Genomic DNA, 18,633 nt, shown 5'->3' with positions numbered 1-18,633 from the left:
ATAGTCCGTTTAGAAATGTTTAATATCTTATTTATTTTTCAAAAAACCCATACACAAGCATTTAATTTAGTTATTTATTCGTCTACAGACTATTAAGTTTTACAAACAACTAACAATATTTACAAAATTAATTTATTAGGACTTTACACTTAACTTAACAAATAAAGAATTCTAGATTTATAATCCATTCGAATAAATCAATTTCATTTGAATAAATATTAAAAAAATATATACACTTAGTGAAAGGTTCTTTGCAATCATAATTGGACCTACATATATGTTAAAAAACCTTGCTAGCGCATTCTTCTTTCTGGGACATTTATTTAAAATATATTTACTATTACATCGTCTTTTCTGTAGACCGATTAAAGTGCATCTTGAACAATACGATAGAGTATCAATATTCCGCCGTGATTGTTATGCAACGAACCTTGTAAAAGCTTTCTGAACTCTTTCAATTCAATTAAAGATGGACTCCAAACAATACAAAAAATACTAACGCTTAAGATCTTCATCATAATGGCATGGCTTTTATGCCGTCTGCCTGATGTGACATTTTATTACAATTTTTAATATGAAGTGAACGATAAAAAATGAAAGTTGCTAATAATATAGTATTATAAGTATTCTAAAATGGGTTATAATTATTATTAATTTTACACTAGATTTTGATATGATTTGAAACAAAATATTTTGAAATGATTTGAAACACAAAAGATACACCAATTTTGAAATGATTTGAATAACATTTTTTTCAATTTTAAAGTGATTCGGAACACAAAAATAAAATCAATTTTTAAATGATTTGAACACACACAAATATTATGCATTGAACTGCAGTAACTGGATTTTTTAAGTACTTAAGTATCGAAACTGTTGCGGAAGGTTAATGCGTGTTTACAATAATAATATAAATTAACCATCCTAGTCCTCTGTTTAATATTTCTTAAAGTCTGCTTGGAGAAATGTAGCTCTCATCAAAATAGAGTCGGCGAATTTCCTGCAGTATTGGTCAAATGGCAATGAAATGGTTTATATCTTCATTTTCTCTTCTATCGCAAAGCCTACAGATTTGGGGTAATTCTGCTCGATGAGGCATAAAGTTTAAGTTAGTAGCTTATAGTTTCAGCCGAGTATTCACTACGAAAATAGTTCATTCCTGAAGAAATTTGGTGATTGAGATTCTTATAAGTGCTCCTAGGCAATATTGAATTCGTTGGTTATAAATCTTTTTGTCTATTTTCGCAGTAACCTCCGCAAACATACCCTGCCATTCATAAACATTTGACTCCAATAATTATAGATGAGCTGCATGGAAATGAGCTAGTTCATTCCAGTCCTTGAATGGAGAAGCGTTAGTTTGCAAAAGTCTTGTCATGATAGACTTGTGAAGACTTCCATTTCTTCTCATGACCCTTATCAAATAATCATAGTTGGCTTTTAGATTTCTTATGTACAGAGGCATTATACCAGATTCCACATAGATAGCATAGTTAGGTGTTGAGTTAGGTAGACTGAATAATCGTTTGAAGATATGTCTCTGCACCGATTTAAATACGTATAGTCGAAAACCTGGTATGGTAAGCACGGTATTTTGACGTGAGATCGATTTCTTGGTTTGCAAAGAACCTAGTCCACATCATGCTCAAGGTATGTAGTATGATGTGTAAATGCATTTTTTTAATAAAAGACTAATTTCATTAAATTGTGGCACACCAGAGAGAAATACAATATTTCTAGAACAAATACTTCCGAGCTTAACGCCTCGTGTTCTATCTGTTCAGACCATTTAGGAAGCATACCATGAATGCTATCAGATTTAAGTTTATTTATTTAAATTTATTGACAAATGCGATCGAAAGCCTTTGTAAAATCCGTAAAACGTGTCAACTTGGAATTTTGACTCTAAAGCATCGGTAGTAAATTTAAAATATAACAAAAGATTACTAGCAATTGACTTTCCAGGAGTAAATCCATGCTGATCACCAAAAATTTATTTTAAAAATTAAAATGCTACAAATAATCTCTCACTATAAGTTAAAACTGTTTCGGACAAATATCGGAATTTGATAATAAAAGCTGATACTGTTTAATAATCATTCATGCTTAAACGATTATCAATTGAAAACCGTTTTGTTCTTATTGCCAATCCGTAGTCTTAAAGTTGTAACTTTAAATTATTATATATTGATATATTCTGGCAACTCTGTTGCTGCTCTTCAGTCAGTTGTCAAATAAATATAATTCCCTTTTGCCGCCTTTTTTGCGATCGATTTTACTTCTGTTCCACCTTCAGCGTTGACCACATCCAACTCGAATTAAAGTATAAATCTTTAGATAAATACTAAATTTATCATATATGTATGTACATTGAACATATATGTATACGCTTATTGTTGAAAACGGGTATATCTAAGTTTGAGCACATATAGTTAAAATTGGAATTCAGATTTGAAATCAGCACTAAGAATTCATTATTTTATACATTTAAGGTTTTTTCAGAACTTCAGATAGATTTAAATGAAGGCCCATAAGTGAACTAATAACTAATGAAAAATTAAAAATTATGAAAACTAAATAAGAACTAAAATTATATAAACTGTATCTAAAAATAAAATATTTTTTTCTCGTAAAACATTGTAAAATATTTTTTAAGCAGTACCCTAGCCTTAGAAACTGCGTGTTATGTTTTAGTTTGCATTTTCAAAAAGGTATAATTAAAAAATGTGATCTAATAAAAAATGTGTGAGGTAAGATTTCTTTTCAAGACATAAGGTTCCTTTAAAAACGTATTGTGTAAACCACAGTACAGAAAGAGGACTCTATTTTGTTGACCAGTGTTGTCTATTGAAGGATGTGTTTGAACTATTGGCACCTCCTTCTTTGTATGATAGAATCAATGGGTTCCTGACTTGTTTTCCTCTACAGATTGACAAGTTTATTCTAACACTTAAAAATGTGGTAATTTTCCTTGAATGCCATGACCTAAATTTTGATCCAGGAAAGTGCACGAGTATAATGGTGAACCTTTTACCGTAAATATCTTTCAAGGATCCATCGATTGAATGGCTAAATGATTCGAAGATTTTTATAAATTGTACACGTTTACTCTAGAAGTTATACAGCAGTGAGTAGGTATTTATTCTAAAAGATAAAACAAAACATTTTATATGAAACACGTGCGCAAGAAATTGAGATTTTTACAACAAACAAAAAAAACTGTATCTACGGTGTATTTCTTCGTCTTTTTCTACATTCCAAATATTTCTTTTTTTAATATTTTTATTTTTAAATCAGTTTGATTAAAATAATTTTCTATTTAACAGAGCTTTGGACTATTTTGTGCAATCCACTTGACGGTGCTTCTCGGAAGAAGTGAAAATGGTGAGGATATTAACCGCATTGCTAAACGACAGCAAGAATTTTTACCACTGTCCATTCAAGATAAAGGAAGACGTGATCTGCCATCGCCATTGAGTTTATCACCATCAGCACCTGGCCATCGACTTATGAAGACTGCTCCACCACCGCCACCTACAATGCCGAAATGACAGACGATTAGTTTTTAAATAAAATAATTATATATAATTAAATATATACGTACACATATAATATACTTCAAATTGTACTTAAATTTAATAATTAACAAAAAAGGCAAACAAAATATTTAAAAAATCCTGTAAAAACCAACAAAAAAATGATAAAAAAATAAAAATATCTTATTTAGAAATTTAAAACATTTGAAAAAAAAAAACAAAACAAAGCCCACTGCATTCCGGCACAAAGTGGTCATCCATTACCGTAGTTTGTGATAGAATTTTTTGTCTGGCGATCTCTCTCTCTAAATAAAAAATATAAAAAAGATTATATTTGTATAAAAACTAATTGTAAACAATTTAACACTCAAATTGTAAAGTTCCAGCGAATATTTTTCCAAAAACAAACAAATTTAACTCATAAGTAAATGCAACAACCATTACAGAGTCAGAAATGTTCAGAAAAGTATATTATTCGAAATGAAAAAAATGAAATGTGAGAAATCGAGCCACTCTCTCTAAATTGGATACCGAACGCTTGAACCAGAAAGTTATTGCCTCCAGAAGACAAAACCAAATGAATGGACACCATATCGTCCTTCCTACTTATCACTCGAACTGAATACTAAGACGAATGCCAATAAAGATGTCACCACCTATTATACATTTTGTAAAAAGAACGTCGTTTTCTCATTTGACTTTTCAAATTTTTTCATTATTTTTTTTTTGTTTTTACAATAAATACAAAATAAATAAAACACACTAACGAATCTGAAAATCGAACTAAAATGCGTTGGAAATCGGCCTCAATCAGAGGGAAATATTACGAGTATATTATTGAAGAAGTTGGGATGGAAATAAGCGGAAGCCTTTTTAGAAATTTACAAATAGACTATAGGTAGGAAATGTAATAAAATTATTTATATATTATATATCTCAAGACAAATGTTAATATTATTCATCTAAAATAAATTTTCAATATAAAATAAAAACAAAAAAAACTGCCAGTTGAGTAACTTTCCCAAAAGTTGAATTTAAAACAAAAAACATTATAATCAAAAGAAAAAAGATTTAGATATTTTTTATTATTTAGGCATAAGGAAAAGCACTTTCTGTAAATGCGCATGTTTATCCTACGGATATCGGAATTTTATACACACAGTACACATACATATGTTTTATGTATAAATATTTAAAGATAAAACTGCAGAAGACTTTAGAACACGCAATATTAAAGAGCACGTATAAGTAAAAGTATAGAAAAGAAAGTATGAAGACAACGTAACACGATAAAAATTAAAACAAAAACAATCTTACTTACATTTTAACTTTAAGATTTTTTAATAAGTTTTAAAATATTTAACACGACATCACTGAATTAACACTGTAAAAAAAACAACAGCCCTTCAAGTTTGGCGCTCACGGCATTGTAGAAAACTGACATGAGGTCTCGGGCTGACTTTATAAGTCAGCTATAAGCCAGGAAATGGTATATGCAGGGAAGTTTTTGTATCAATAGAATTACAATTCATGGGATTTATTGAATAAAAATAGAAGATTTAACAGTTTATATTGAAATCATACGAAAAAATATTCTTTTCATTTGTAAGACCAGTTTAAGTGTTTTTACAAAGCAAAGTTAAACTACGTTCTATAAATCTGAATTCGAAATTACTACTAATCTGGCTGTGACTAAATTATGAAAGTCATTGTGCATTACTTCTTTTCCAAGTTCACACTTTTCCAAGAAACACTTCTCCAAATCAATTAGGTAGGAGCTTTTGATTGCATTAAAGTAAATTTATTATTTTCGAGTGGAAGTGTAATGCAGATTCTATCCACAAAAATTATACAATTAACTTCGTAACAATTTTGTAACCTAATAATTAAATAATTTACACTCTTTTGTTCATTGACAAGTGAATCCACAATTTCGTATCGATGATTTTTTTTAATTTAATAACTGAACTCAATTTCCAGGAACTTTCAGTCAATATATTTGTCTAAAAATAAACAACAAATTTTCCAACATTTTCCTCTACAAGTTAAAAACTTTTAATAATTCAATTATTTCAATTATTGTAATTCTATGATAATGATACAGGAACTGCAATGTAAAATATAAATAATAAAGGGATATTAGAAAAATGTTATAACGCATGTAAATAAGCTGAAAATGAATAGACTAGCAATAAGGCCCGATACATTACACACACACAAAAAAAACAAAAACAATAACTTGACTAAATACATATGTAAAACAAAAATATTTGCTGGGATTAAGTTTACAAAAAGATCGCTCGTTTTAATTTGTAAAACTAATTACTTAAACAATTTAAAGCCAGAAAATTATTTTAAAAATCGTAGTTGTTGACTTTAAATTTTAAAAAATAAAATGCGACATATACATAGTTGTTCGCTCTTAGAGAAAATCCACAACTTAAAAAATAAATCAACTTCAATGTATAATTAAATGAAAGATGAATAAAAATGTATTTTTCTATTAATCTAAGGTATATTAATACGGGGAGGTATCTGAAGAAGAAAAAGAGAATAGAAAAAACAAAATCCTCTAATTTATTTTAAGTTTATATTTTATTTTCCGAACATGTACTTATTTAATTGTGTTTATTTTTGTTCATTTCTTCAATAACTTTTTTGTTTCTTAAAAGCTCACTTTAAACATTTTGCTTTATTTCACTTCTTTCGCTAAGCAGTACCTATTAAATGAATGAAAACAATATAATAAAAATAAAGTTTGAAGGATGTGAACAAAAACAGATAATTAAAATAAAAAACTTATTTTCGAATGTACTTAAAATACTTTGGGTAGCTAGTAATATAAATAAAATAATAATAATACAAAAAACAAAAACATTCAAAAACACTTAGTAGATTTTAGCTTCACTATTATTGACCAATTTCATCATTATAACAATGAAAATTTAACTTTAATTGAAATTCAATATTAAATCAAAATAAAAAAATAACTAAACCTTTCAAAATTCCAAAAAAAAGAAAAACACAAAAAAAACATTACTTAAAAATTGAAAAAGAAAAACAATGTTCAAATTGAAAATATATTAATTAAGAAAAAAAAACTAATAAATTCCCAAGTGTTTAAAGTTAAATTTTAAACATTTTAATGTTAGTTGACATTTATATGTTTTTAGATGCAATACACAAGTTGTTTTATCATATAAACATAACAATACATCTACATACATACATATTTGTGATCATTTATAGGAAATTAAATTGTTAATTTAAGTCTCTCTACATAATACATTATATCCGATTTCATGAGAATGTTATTCGTATATTATGTTATGTTATGTAATCTAAACCTAAAACAAATCTAACCTAAACATGTCAGACTTTTTGTATTTTTTTTAAGCCTCATGTCAATCATCTCAATAAAATATATTTATTTGAATTCATAAAAAAAACAGTTGTAGTGTATTTTTAATATTAAATTGATATAATTTACATAAAATGCAATATTTACTTCCAAAATATTTTATTTTCGAATGCCTACTTTTTTATTTTAAGAGGAAAACTTTTATCTGTCGTTTCATGTATTTTTACAAATTTTACGAATTTTAAGGTCAATTAAAGAAAAACTATTGAAAAATAAACTTTTATGTTTTTGTTTTAAAATTATATTTTCATTTTTCTTCTGCTTTTCTGCTACTATAGTCAACACGGAGACATTTCATTATATCGGTTGCTATGGTATAAATTCAGAGCAAGAATTGATACTGAAATGTGTTACTGGATATTTAACAAAAATAAAAAGTATCCACTGCAGCGTTGTATTTCCTTATATTTGAATGAAACAAAGTGTAAAAGTTTACATTATTTTCAGTTGCTACTCTATTTATTGTAAAATATAACATTATTCATTTTCAAAGGCAGGGTGATTATGAAATATATGTAAATACATAATCTTTGTGTATGGCCCTCCAACTAACGTTTTTTTTTAACTAGTGCTTATTTCGTGAATGTAACACTTACAGTCAACAGCGATCGTTATCGGGCCTGTTGAACGAATTTTTGTTCACAAAAATTGAAATGGAGGATGGATATTGGCAACATTTGGTTTTAAAAGGACGGTGCTATGTGGCCCACAGCCGAAGCTGTACTCGATGTTAGTATAGCATTTTCAAAAAAAAAGTTTATTTGGCGGACCCTTTATATACATTACATATGTATGTATGTATGTATATTTTATTTAGTAAAAAATTACTATTACATTTCAATAAATATAAAAATATTGACATTTATTTTACAAAAAAAGTAATGCATGCATATACAATTGGAAAACTAATTTCTTTATATTTACAATAGTTTCTCTGATATGAGCTATTAGTAATTGTTTAAATCTTCTTAAAACAGTTTAATTTTTTATTTCAAAAGGTAATTCATTAAATAATCTAAGTCCACAATGGAAAAGCATATTTTGAGTTCTAAAATCTCTATAAAACTGAAGTCTAAAATCAAAATTCGATCTTAAATAGTGCGGCTGGCTGGCTGTCTCCCATCTAGGTCAGGCTTGATGTCAAGTATTTAGGTGCTAGATCTTTTTTTAATTTGAACACAAACAGTAACGCATTGAAAATGATTCTTTGTTTGATGTTTAAGCATCTTTGACAAGATAGCATCCAATTTATTGATGTTTGCAAGCTACATTTAAGAATGGATCTCATAGCTTTGTCTTGCAGAACTTGCAGTCGATTTATGTGCTCATTATTACCTAGAAATAGAATTGCGGAACAAAACTCAAAATGTGGTTCAATAATTATAATATAAAGATTAATGGCACAAATTGTTGTTATATTTTTTCGAATGCGTTTAAGAAACTCAATTTTTTTGGAAATTTGTTTCCACACATAAACCATATGATTAATAAAATTCAGGTTATTGTCTATAGTATTACCCCTAAAATATTTCATTTCTTTCACTTGTTCAATGGGTCTACCCTTAATCGATACACTTATATTGTCACTTCTATTGATCATCATGCATTTAGTCTTGTTCACATTAATTTTAAGTTTGTTTAACTGTAGCCACTTACACAGGTTAGTTAAATCTTGTTTGATATCTTCCAAAGTTTCAAATGTTATTTTATTTATGAACATGAGAGCATCATCAGCAAACAAAGATGTTTTAGAATTTCTTAAAATTTTAGAAATGTCATTAATGTATATCAGAAATAGTAATGGACCAAGTATAGTTCCTTGAGGTACACCAAAATATGTATAAATTGCACTTGAAGTTGAATTAATCACACAGCTCTTTTGGGTTTTATCAATTAAGTATGATTTAAACAAATTAAGTTCACTGCATTTGACACCATATTTTGACAATTTAGTAAGAAGTCTACTGTGATCCACTATTTCAAATGCTCTTTGAAAGTCCAAAAATATTGCAATAATATTATGTCCACTATGACTTTTTTCTTTCAGAGTCATTATCAGCCAATTAAGGGCCGTTTCACATGAGTGGTTATGTCGAAAACCTGATTAACTTTCTATTAATAATTGAATATCACATACATATCTATACAATTGTTCATAAGCGCACTTTTTACCTATTTTTTCAAGAATAGGCATCATGTTTATAGGTCTAAATTTTTACACTCCGTAGTTCCATTTTCTTTAGGTATTGGGATTACAATAGATTCTTTAAATTTTTTCTGGAATTCACAAATGAAGTCCTCTCGACTGCACTGATTTAAACACATTTTTGGCGCCCTTAATGGTTTAAATCCATCAATCAGCCTGGCCGAAGGCGCTACAGTTGGTATCTATGCCTGTTTGAATGAATTTTTGTTTATGCATATTTGTGTGTGCATACGAGTGGATCGATTTTTGAATACTGATTCGATGTATACTCTGTTTCAAACCATTAAAAATGAATCAAACCAGTGCCGGAATTTACTTCAGAGCATGATTTTCCACTCACTAAATATCGAGAATCACATATATACATTATCGAACCTAATCTCAAATTGTTATAATTTAATAATTTTCTGATCACTCAGTATCAAAATTCAATTTTTATGCGTAGGTACTTCATGGATTTTACATACAGCTATGGAGATTTTTTTTATACTAAGAGCGTACTAAAGGGGTTATGAATACCCTTACTATAGCAATTAGCAAGTGAGGACAGGATTAATTAAGTGTCTGCATATTGTAATGAATAGGAAATATGGAGCCTGACAAAGCTTTCCACATTCGTGTAGTGGCTAAAGAAAGAATCCCTGTACTTAACGCTACGTCCAAAATTGGGGTCAGGGGTAAACTGATGGACATTCCCAGCAGTACGGGTATTACGGTTGAATTGTTTAAGGGGATAAATGCAACAGGCTATTTCACTATAGAGCATTGTTTATAAAAATAACGATAAAACAATAATAGACAAGAGACCTTGCGCCGACGAAGTTCAAGAGAAGCAAATGTCTCGGTAAGAGAACGATCTCCTTTGATTTTTAGACCTTTTTTTTAATTCTACCCGTAAGTCTCAAGTTAGACCAGCCCAAAGATAAGAATTATGCTCGAGTTTTGGACGAATAAAAGTTTAGTAAATTATAGCCAGATCAGAGCGGGGTAAAAAATTCTTTCATCGGAAATAGTATTTTCGTATTTAGCATTGAATTATAAACATTTTGGAACAAATTGCAAAAATTAAAAAAATGATCTTATCTATAGTAAAACTAGTGAACACTTTAAAACTAAGCTAGTAAACAATGACACTTAGACTCTCGATTTGTATGTTTCGTAAAATTTAATCTTAAGAAGGAGATTTTCTCAGTGCAGTTCTAAGCCATGCCTTTTTCTATAATTATGAATTGTACATTATCATTCATCATCGAGCTGCACTGATTTCTCTAACTTGCTCCCCGTGACCCCTCACTTGGAGTTGCAAGTAAGCACTTCTTCCTTCCAGATTGCAGACAAGCTTAAAGCATCCCTCCATGAACACGGAAGTAAGTTTGATTTCCTATATAAAGGTATGGTACATTTTTTTAATTCGGACGACTCACTACATATGAAAGCATTCCAAGATTCCAACAGTTTTCTAAATATGTCATATTGAAGAGCAAAAACACAAAAGCTAGAGGGTTTTTGGTGCTTTTCACGCAGAAATGTAAGAAATTGTTATGAAGCGTAACTTTTTTTCAAAAATAATATAAACTTTTCTTGTTTCCATTTCTAATATTGCGAAGAACGCTACAAACATTCAAAAACCCAGAAAATGAGAGAGGATCTGATATGGAGAATTGTCATAATTTTTTGACGTAGTTTTTTCGAATTCAATTTTCGGGAGTCTATTATTACTATCGCTATAAGTCTGCTCACTCGTGGATAATAGAAAATATTTTGATCTTAAGGGAGTCTTCTGGATTAATAGGTAGGTAGGTAGAAATGGCGATCTCAAGGCAACCTAGCCTGAGATCCAATTAGCGCTGTAGTGCGCCGTTTGATACCAAAAACTCGTTTGACCTTTGATTGAAAGGGATAGATTTATAGAGACGCTTAATAGCGATTATGTTAAAGCCATTTTGTCGCATTGAGAAAAAAGATTAGGTCTCTAATCTTTGTCCCAGATAGCTTATCAAGTTCTTGAAAGAATGCTTTTCCAAAGTATTTCATTCTAGTGTTTGCCAAAGCAGGACATTTGCAGAGGAAATGCATTATAGTTTCACTTTCTCTTTGGTCACTACAGCTATGGCAAAAGGTGTTGTAAGAGATACCCAACTTCTCTGCATGAACTCCTATAGGCCAATGTCCGGCACAAACCCCATAAATGCTGGCTATGCCTTGCCTTGGCCTGCATAGAAGATCGTTTGTACGGGTTTTGTTATATGTGGGCCATATCTTCCTAGATATGTATAATGAAGTTGGGTAAATTGCTCCACCTTTGGTTTGATTCAGTTTGGTAGATAGAAAAGATTTTACTCTTCATAGCAACAAGAGGAATGTTAACCATTTCCGCAAGTGAGCTATGAAGGGCCGATCCTTGCCGATCCTTCAGGTTCGCAAGCTCATCGCGACATTGATGGACCAATTTAGATGAGGATATGGCGAGTTAATGGCTTTGACAGCTGCCTGACTGTCTGTAAAGATAGCCACATTTCGGTTTTGGTTTTGTTTAAGTATCTTACATGCCTCCCTTATTGCCAGCAGTTCAGCCTGTAAAACGCTAGCAAAGTCAGGAAGCCTAAAGGATTTGGCTACATTTAGGGACTCAGAAAAGATCCCAGAACCAACTCCGCACTCCATCTTTGAGCCGTCAGTAAAGATGGTTGTGTCGAAACCTATCGACACGATATCATCATCCCAATCTTCTCTCGATGGGAAAATAACCTTAAAACCCTTACTAAGGTTTAAAGTAGGAGTGCAGTAGTCAGTGTCTACCGAGATTATATCTGAGGGAATTAATTTCGTAGTGTTGCTGTGACCGTAAGGTTTTGACAACTAGCTATTTGATTCTTCTGGATTAATACCAAAATATGTTTTTCTTGTAGAAAGAAGCCAAATCAAAAAATTTAGGAAGTTTCCAATAAAGCTTTTTTTCGACTTTTCTACCATCGTAATGTCATGTTTAATTAAAAGATCGAGTTCGAAATTTTTTACAAATTACGAATTTTTGAGACGTAATTGAGAGCGAGGTTTAGGATTTAAAAGAAACTTATTATCAATTTGACTTTGACGATCTCTTATTCAAGGTTTCTTTTTAAGAATCTGAATATTTGCTCATTTTCTGAGAACAAATTTTATGAAAATAATTTAAAGCGTTACTAAAGTTTTTTTCAAATTTTAAATTGAGTGAAACAAAAATTTTAGTCGTTTTTGACAGCAAACCACTTTTTGTAAAATGTCGTTTGATTACTAACAAATCCTTAGAAGTAATCTCTATTTATACAACTTAAATGCATAAGCTTTTTGACTCATATGACCCCCCCCCCCCCCTGGGTCGTCCATTGGTCAAAAGTTGATGAATTTGTGCTGCGTAATTGGAAAAATGCTGAATTTCCGAATCATATTATGTTCTCCAGTCCTCTGTTAAGAGTAGTACTTTTGGGAAACAAAATTCAAGGAAGTAAAATATAAATTTTGTTTTCATATATAAAAAAATAAATAATTAAAAATATAATGGGATTCATATCCATTAACGCAATACGATAGTTTTGAATCCATGGGAGCTCTTAGGAAAATAAAAAAAAAATATCGCCCACGGGATCCTCTGGAACCGCTATTATAGTATAAGACTATGGTTATACCAATATTCATTTATCGGCGATTAAGGTACTCACAATCAGTCAAAGACACCGTAACCTAGTTTCCGCCTTCGAGAGAAAGTCTTACGGAGAATATGCCTTGAAGCTCATGCCCCATGACGTCGACGAGTCTGGATGACCCCCTTGGCCAACAATCGGGGCTTGCAAAAAATTGGAAAGAGTTTTATGTACCGTATATGTTTCAAATTATATTTTATTTTATTTTTAGTTTCAATTTTTGAATAGCGTTTTGGGAAAACAAAATCAAAACAGTTTGTTTTAAACCAATTCGTCTTGCATATCGATGCATCAAAGATATTTTTTTTAAAGTAGTCCTTAGTCCTGGAGTTAAAACTCAATTTCGCATCCGTTGATAAAAAATAAAATAAAATTATTTTGGAGATGCGGGGCATCGATCCCCGTACCTCTCACATGCTAAGCGAGCGCTCTACCATCTGAGCTACATCCCCCTGTGTCGAGTTAAATTCAATGTAATGTTTTGATATATATGTGTATAAGTGAGGACGGAGACTAATTTCTTATATTCTTCTTGTTAACATGGTCTTAGAACAAACTATGCGGCGAATTAAAATAGCTTATACCACAACCTTTTATTGAAAATTTTTTCATAGATGTCTCTAGAGCAAATACTTAATTTATACATAAATTAGGTGCAATTTTAGTGTTTGGATATGAAGACCATATAAAAAGTCTTTGTATAGAAAAAGAGGTCATTCAAACTGGGCTTTGAAATGTTTCTACAGAGTAGGTAAGGATTACTAGTACGAAATTAAATGCGCAGATAACATAAGAAAACTATTTTGATTGATTTCTTCTCAAAATCTTTGGAAATGAAATTAATGCTATGGAATAAAATAACGCTAAGTAATTTAAATTCTGCGAATTCATTTAGTTTTTTTAATGCGATTTCTTGGCCTAATTTTGTTATGATGCGATAACCTAGAGTTATTTAATTCTAGAAATAAAACAAAGAAGATTTCTCAGCAGAGCATACATGAAGAAGGGTAGAACTATGTCATATATGTATTTAGTCAATCCAGTGTGTAACTTTTTCTTCAGAGAAGGACTGGTGTCCCAATAACGAACTTGAGTCTTTTGGATAGAATTGAAAAAAGAGCTTTGAAAACGATTGGTGATCGTTCTATTACTGAGACATTTACTTCTTTTGAACCTTGCCGCAAGATTTTATGGCTATCATTTTTTTATCGAAAATTTTCCCCACCAATGCTCTACTGCAATAGATAGTTGTATTTATCCCCTCAAACAGTAATACCCGTACTTCTAGCAATGCTCATAAGTTCACCCTTGAGTCCAACTTCGGACGTACTGTTAAGTACAGAAATTCTTTCCTTAGCTGAACTACACGAATGTGAAACGGCTCAATATTTCCCACTCATTAGAATGTGCAGTCATTAAAAACTAATGTGCATCGGTATCTCCCTTTTAATTCTGTGCTCGATTCTTAATTGTTCACACTGTGTTTAATCTTTATAAGGGTATTCATAAAAAAAAAGTTTTAATAATTTTATTTGAAGTACCTACACATGTATGTATGTACATAGTTGAAAATTTCTTAAATACGAAATCGCCAAAATTGAAGAAATTGTCAAATTGTTTTAAATTTGATTAGGCGAGTTCTGCTCAAGATGACATTCATCATCGTCTGAAAAGTCCTGCTGCTGACCATCATTGTCCTGTAGTATGGCCCGTTTTATTGTTTTTTGAGCTCTAAGATTTCTTCTAACCTTATTCCATTTTTTTTATTAACTTTCGGGTAAGATGACATATGTAAACTCGGAAGAAAGAGCGCAAATGTCTTCTGACCCTTTACGATCAAAATTGGTTTTAATGGGTAAGGCATCCAAACTACACCATCTACACCACAATTATATCACACAAAAACTTCATAAAACACAAATAACTCTATTCATTAAACACTCGGGCATATTTAAAAAATCCGTTAAACCAGTGTTTTTCAACCTTTTACTTGACACGGAGCTTTTAAAACGAAGAAATATTTGGGGACCCCCCTATCCATTGCTTTTTATCGTACCGTTGAACTTCGATAGCTCGAACTTTGATATCTCGAATTTTGTTGAATTATGTTTGGCAAAGAAGAGTCGAAAAACTCAAAACTATAACTCTCTCTGACATTACCATTCAATACAGGATAAAGGATAAGGCGGCTGATGTTCGTGATCAAGTCATAAATAAAATAAACGAAAGTTCTTTTGTCTGCTTGCAACTTGACGGATTGTGGGCAGTTTGTGGCTTTTGTGCGATTTGAATCCAATGGAAAATGAATGGAAGAAATATTGTTTTGCTTGAATGCTTGCATAATATGTTCATTGAAGCTACGAGAAGTGGTTTTATTACCAGATTAAAAGAACAGATGCATAACGCTTATTAGACGCATTGTTTTCTCCATCGCCAAGCTCTTGCAGCAAAAACCTTGCGGCGTGATCGTGAATACAGTCAAGTTCTAAATATTATTATAAAAATTGTTAGTTCTAATTAATTAATGTGTGATATTATTGAAGCACTCCACTAAAATTTACTTTAAAAATACTAAGGTTAGGTAGTTGTCGAGAGGCAAAGTAATAGCCAGAGTGTAGGAACTTCCCGCTGAACTTTTAATATATTTGCAGCAGGCCAGAATACTCTTAATTTATTTGTGCATGAAAATGTCATCACTGCTATAGACAAAATCCATGGCTTTGAAAACAAAATTTAATTTTGGTCATCGTCTCAACACCACTTAGATTAATTTTGAGATAAATATCAAGGAATTCATACCTGGTATGAAAATGGTGTTAGAAAAGTTGAAAGAAAAAATATGTCATTACTACTCAATGGAAAAGATATCGAAGAATATTGGGCAAAGGTAGATTTTAAATCCATTTTTAAATGCAGCTTGAAATGAGGCAAATTTGGCAATCAAGCTCAAGGAAAATCTACTGGATCTATCTGCCGATGGGATGCTGCAATTGGAGTTTAAGTCTGTTAATTTAGATACCTTTTGGTTAAAAAAGAAATTAGAATACCCTGAATTTTACATTAGAGGCTTTGAAGTGTTTGATTCTATTTACCATCTCGTACCTGTGCGAGTTGACATTTTCATTAATGGTCCAAATCAAAAGTAAGGAAGGACATCGCTTAAATTTGGAAAACGATTTAATTCTCAATGTAGCAAAAACGGATCCACGATGGGAGAAATTGATTTCTGAAAAACAGGCGCAATCCTCGCATTACTTACTTACTTACTTATGATAGCGCCACAGTCCTGTGTGAACTAGGGCCTCAGCCAACAAACTTCTCCATCCAGCTCGGTCCCTAGCAAGATGTCTCCAGTTTCGCGATCCAAGTTGGTTGAGGTCACTTTCCACTTGTGCGCGCCACCTGATCCGCGGTCTTCCTCTACTGCGCTGTTCTGTTGGTGTGGATTCGAAGACTTTCCGGGCCAGAGAATTAGTTTTCATGCGCTCTACGTGACCCAGCCATCTTAGTCGTTGGGCTTTTACCCTTCTGGCTCGTCGTTCCATCTTCTTCTCCACTCTTCTTCGATGCATACGGGGCCGTAGATTACACAAATAACTTTTCTCTCGAACCAACCCAATGTGCATTCATCCGCTTTTGTCATAGTCCATGCTTCTGCACCGTATAGCAGGACAGGGATGACAAGGGGCTTATATAGCGAGACTTTGGTCATTCGGGAAAGGACTTTACCACTCAATTGCTTTCTTAGTTCTCAGAGCAGGTGTTGTTTTCTGCGTTTACAGCGGAGCCTAGGTAGACGAAGTCCTTGACTACCTCAAAGTTACGTCTGTCGATGGTCACGTTTTGACCAACACGTCGGTGTTGTATGTCCTTTCTTGACGACAGCATGTACTTTGTTTTGCCCTCATTAACCTTTAAACCCATTTTTGCCGCCTCTGTCTCAATACTTACATGTCAATGTTATGTCAATGTCATCAACATATTTTAGTAATTGGACAGACTTTTGAAAGATAGTGCCTCTAGTGTTGACGTGTGAGCTCTGCACTATTCTTTCAAGCACGATGTCAAAAAAATCGCATGACAACGCATCACCTTGTCTAAAACCTTTTTTGACATCGAAGGGTTCTGTTAAGTTGTTTCCAACCTTTATGGAGCAGCGTGAATTCTCCATGGTCATCCTGCACAAACGGACGAGTCATCAGGTATGCCAAAACAAGACAGGGCTCTATACAGCTCGTCCCTGTAGATGCTGTCATATGCGGCCTTGAAATCGATGAAAAGATGGTGGGTGTCAATTTGGTGCTCTTGGGTTTTTTTCCAGGATCTGCCGAGAAGATTTTGTAGGCGATATTAAATAGACTGATTCCTCTATAGTTGGTGCAGTTTAGGGGGTATGCTTTTTTTAAGGATCGGGCAAACAATACTGAGGTTCCATTCATGGGGCATGCTTTCTTCCGACCATATCTTACAGATAAGTGTATGGTGCATGCTCCTAACCAACTTATCTCCAGCTGCTTTAAACTGCTCGGCATTGAAGCCATCCGCTCTAGCGGCTTTTTTAGACTTTAGCTTAGGTATGGCAATATTTACTTCGTCTAAGTCGGGAGGATGGGATTGTTGGCTTTCGTCGTCTATGTTGAATGGATCATCCTGCCTAATGACGGAATTCGGTTCGTCGTCGCCGTTATAGATTCTGCAAAAGTGGTCTTTCCATATCCTCAGCATTGATTGCAAATCCACTATGATGTTTCCACTTTCGTCTTTGCAGCCTTCGGTTCTAGGTTTATGTACCTGTGAATTTCGTTTCACCTGTTCATAATACTTTTAAACTTCATTCCTGCTTTTAAACCTCAACATCTTCTACCGCACGCTTCTCATGCCCTCTCTTTTTCCTTCTGAGAAGTCGGGGTTTCTTCTCTCCTCTTCTGCTCATAGAGCTCATGAGCAGCTCTCGTCCTTTTATGCAGCGCCGCTTTGCGTGCCTGTTGTTTGGCTGCATTTGCCTGCCGACATACCTCATCAAACCCGGAGTTCTTTGTTGGTGGCTGTTTGAAACCCAGCACATCAGAGGCAAGCCGCCTTTGATTGCCTCTGATTGCATCTTGGCAATGTTGACACTGGTTTTCGATACATTGTGTTGGCGGCAGAGAACTTCGAGAGAGGTTACTGGTAACTCGGTCGGAGAAGGATTTGGCGATCTCTGGCGATTGTAGCCGCTCGACGTTCTACCTTCTCCTAAAAATCCGAAGTGCTACCTTGGCTACAACGAGGTAGTGGTCCGAGTCAATGTTAACTCCTCAGAAAGTTCGGACATCCATGGTGCTGGAAGCGTGTCTGGCGTCGATCGCAATATGGTCAATCTGGTTGACGGTAGATTTATCTGGAGAACTCCAAGTTCCTTTGTGGATGTTGAGGTGTGGAAAACGCGTACTGGCTTCCATGACGTTTCGCCCCGCAGCAAAATTTATGAGCCTGAATCCGTTGTCGGAAGATGTCTTCCCTTCCTAGCTTGGTATTAAAATCACCCAGGACATTTTAAGTATCGTAGCTAGGACCCTCGCATTAAGAATTATTTTTTTGTTAGTTTGATACAAATATTTTAGATGGATTTTATTCAGAGCTTATTTTTATTTTTTGTTTATTTGACACAAATGAATATGTCCTTTAATTATCATTTTTCTTAATAAATCTGTTTAAACTTTATTGTTTTTTTAACTACAGTATTTTTTCAACCTTTTAGAATTCCTCTTAAGAATCTTCGCGACTCCTTTAAAAAGGCTTCGCGACCCC

The 18,633-nt window shown here is 32.6% G+C and overlaps 1 protein-coding gene and 1 non-coding gene across 5 annotated transcripts in view; one reads left to right on the top strand and one right to left on the bottom strand.

Annotated features, from left to right (window-relative positions):
* The window catches only part of LOC129952199 (tetraspanin-18-like), a 100,106-nt gene extending 93,119 nt beyond the window's left edge, over nt 1-6,987 (top strand). For 3 of the 4 annotated variants that reach the window (XM_056064675.1, XM_056064674.1, XM_056064673.1), the window contains one exon: nt 3,327-6,987. In XM_056064675.1, the coding sequence (XP_055920650.1) occupies nt 3,327-3,551 (225 nt within the window). In that variant the 3' untranslated portion in view covers nt 3,552-6,987. The remainder of the gene's footprint in view (nt 1-3,326) is intronic. The other variant, XM_056064677.1, reaches the window with a different exon arrangement.
* Nucleotides 6,988-13,222: 6,235 nt separating this feature from the next.
* Trnaa-agc (transfer RNA alanine (anticodon AGC)) lies at nt 13,223-13,295 on the bottom strand. The gene has a single exon. It is a non-coding gene; the product is annotated as a tRNA-Ala (tRNA).
* Between the last annotated feature and the right edge of the window lie 5,338 nt (nt 13,296-18,633).

Source organism: Eupeodes corollae, chromosome 3, assembly GCF_945859685.1.
Source record: "Eupeodes corollae chromosome 3, idEupCoro1.1, whole genome shotgun sequence".
In the NCBI taxonomy this organism is placed as follows: Eukaryota; Metazoa; Arthropoda; class Insecta; order Diptera; family Syrphidae; genus Eupeodes; species Eupeodes corollae.
The sequence above is the reverse complement of the archived record's forward strand: the minus strand, read 5'-3'. Positions and strand labels throughout refer to the sequence as shown.